The sequence below is a fragment of the Notolepis coatsorum genome, assembly GCF_963971535.1.
Source record: "Notolepis coatsorum genome assembly, chromosome: 5".
NCBI classification, from domain to species: domain Eukaryota; kingdom Metazoa; phylum Chordata; class Actinopteri; order Aulopiformes; family Paralepididae; genus Notolepis; species Notolepis coatsorum.
Window position 1 is genome coordinate 56,608,897 of NC_140169.1, and position 1,695 is coordinate 56,610,591.

Consider the following 1,695-nt stretch of genomic DNA (forward strand, 5'->3'; position numbering starts at 1 on the left):
AACAGAGTCTGTTTCATTGCCCTGGCCTCTATACAGATTAAACAGAGTCTGTTTCATTGTCCTGGCCTCTATACAGGTTCAACCGAGTCTGTTTCATTGTCCTGGCCTCTATACAGGTTCAACCGAGTCTGTTTCATTGTCCTGGCCTCCATACAGGTTCAACCGAGTCTGTTTCATTGTCCTGGCCTCTATACAGGTTCAACAGAGTCTGTTTAATTGTCCTGGCCTCCATACAGGTTCAACCGAGTATGTTTCATTGTCCTGGCCTCCATACAGGTTCAACAGAGTCTGTTTCATTGTCCTGGCCTCTATACAGATTAAACCGAGTCTGTTTCATTGTCCTGGCCTCCATACAGGTTAAAAGCTTAAGGATTGCCACCAAGCTTCTCGGGGTCCATGGCGTCCCGGACAGCATCAGCCCCCGGCCTTCTCCCCCTCTGGGTTAACCGCCAAGACGACGTCCGACGAGTTCTTGGAGTTGTGTATCTTGTGCCGGCCGCTGTCGGCGGAGCGCAGGCGCCCGAGGACGAGCTCCTTGCGGACGCTCTCACTGGAGAGCACGTAGAGGATGGGGTTGATGGCGCTGTTGAAGGTGGAGAGGCCCAGGGAGATGGTGTACGGCGTGTAGATGCGCTTCTCGAAGTGGCACTCCTCCAGCAGGGGCAGGTGGGACTGCAGCGCGCGCAGCAGCAGGATGACGTGGTACGGCGCGAAGCAGACGAGGAAGAGCGCCACGACCGCCACGGCCAGGGAGCGCACGCGTCTCTTCTGGCACGGCCGCAGCCCCGTTCTGGCGCGCACGTTGGCCAGGATGCCGTGGTTGGTGAACACCAACACGGCCAGCGGGATCAGGAAGCCCACCACGAAGCGGGCGTAGTTGAAGCCCATCACGGTGGGCGAGCCGGCGGTGGGCTCGAAGCAGCGGCGCTGGCCCTCGGCGCCGTCGCCCTCCGGCATGGTGAACACGGGGATGTGGCCCAGCGCCACGGTCAGCACGATGCCCGCCGCCACGTACGCCGCCCGCCGCTGCTGCCGCAGGCCGCGCGACTCCAGGGCGTAGACCACGGCCACGTAGCGGTCGCTGGAGATGCAGCAGAGCAGGAAGATGCTGATGTACATGTTGTTGAAGAAGATGTAGCCCGTCCACTTGCAGGCCAGCGAGCTCCACGGCCACCAGTGGCCCCGGCTGACGTAGTAGGCCCAGGCGGGCAGCGTGCCGAGGTACATGAGGTCGCAGAGCGACAGGCTCCACAGGTAGATGCCCAGGACGTTCTTGCGGCGCACCTGCAGCCACGTCAGGTAGACGGTGGCGAGGTTGGCGGGCAGGCCCACGAGCAGCACCACGCTGTAGAGCGCCACCAGGGCCACGCCGTCCTCCTGGTACGGCGGCACGCAGTCGGCCACGCTGTCGTTGGCGGCCGCCATGTCGCCCTGCGTCACGGCCAGCTCATGCATGGTTTCTGGAGGGGGGCACAGAGATGGATACGGGGGGTCAGTCACGTCGTGCGGGTGTTATAGTAGTGTGCTGCGGAGGGCATGAGGCTTAGAAGAGAACACAGACACAAGACACTACTTTCCAATGTCGAGTTTTCACAGTATGGATACTCTACGTAGTATGAATACTCTATATAGTATGAATACCCTACATAGTATGAATACCCTACATAGTATGAATACTCTATATAGTATGAATAC

At 59.4% G+C, this 1,695-nt stretch overlaps 1 protein-coding gene across 1 annotated transcript; it reads right to left on the bottom strand.

The window, feature by feature from the left end:
• Positions 1–414: 414 nt before the first annotated feature.
• Positions 415–1,455, bottom strand: LOC311228203 (putative G-protein coupled receptor 132; the record flags this gene model as incomplete). Its single annotated transcript, XM_084314114.1, has 1 exon — positions 415–1,455. One exon carries the CDS (start codon positions 1,453–1,455, stop codon positions 415–417), a length of 1,041 nt encoding a protein of 346 aa, XP_084170240.1.
• Positions 1,456–1,695: the final 240 nt, after the last annotated feature.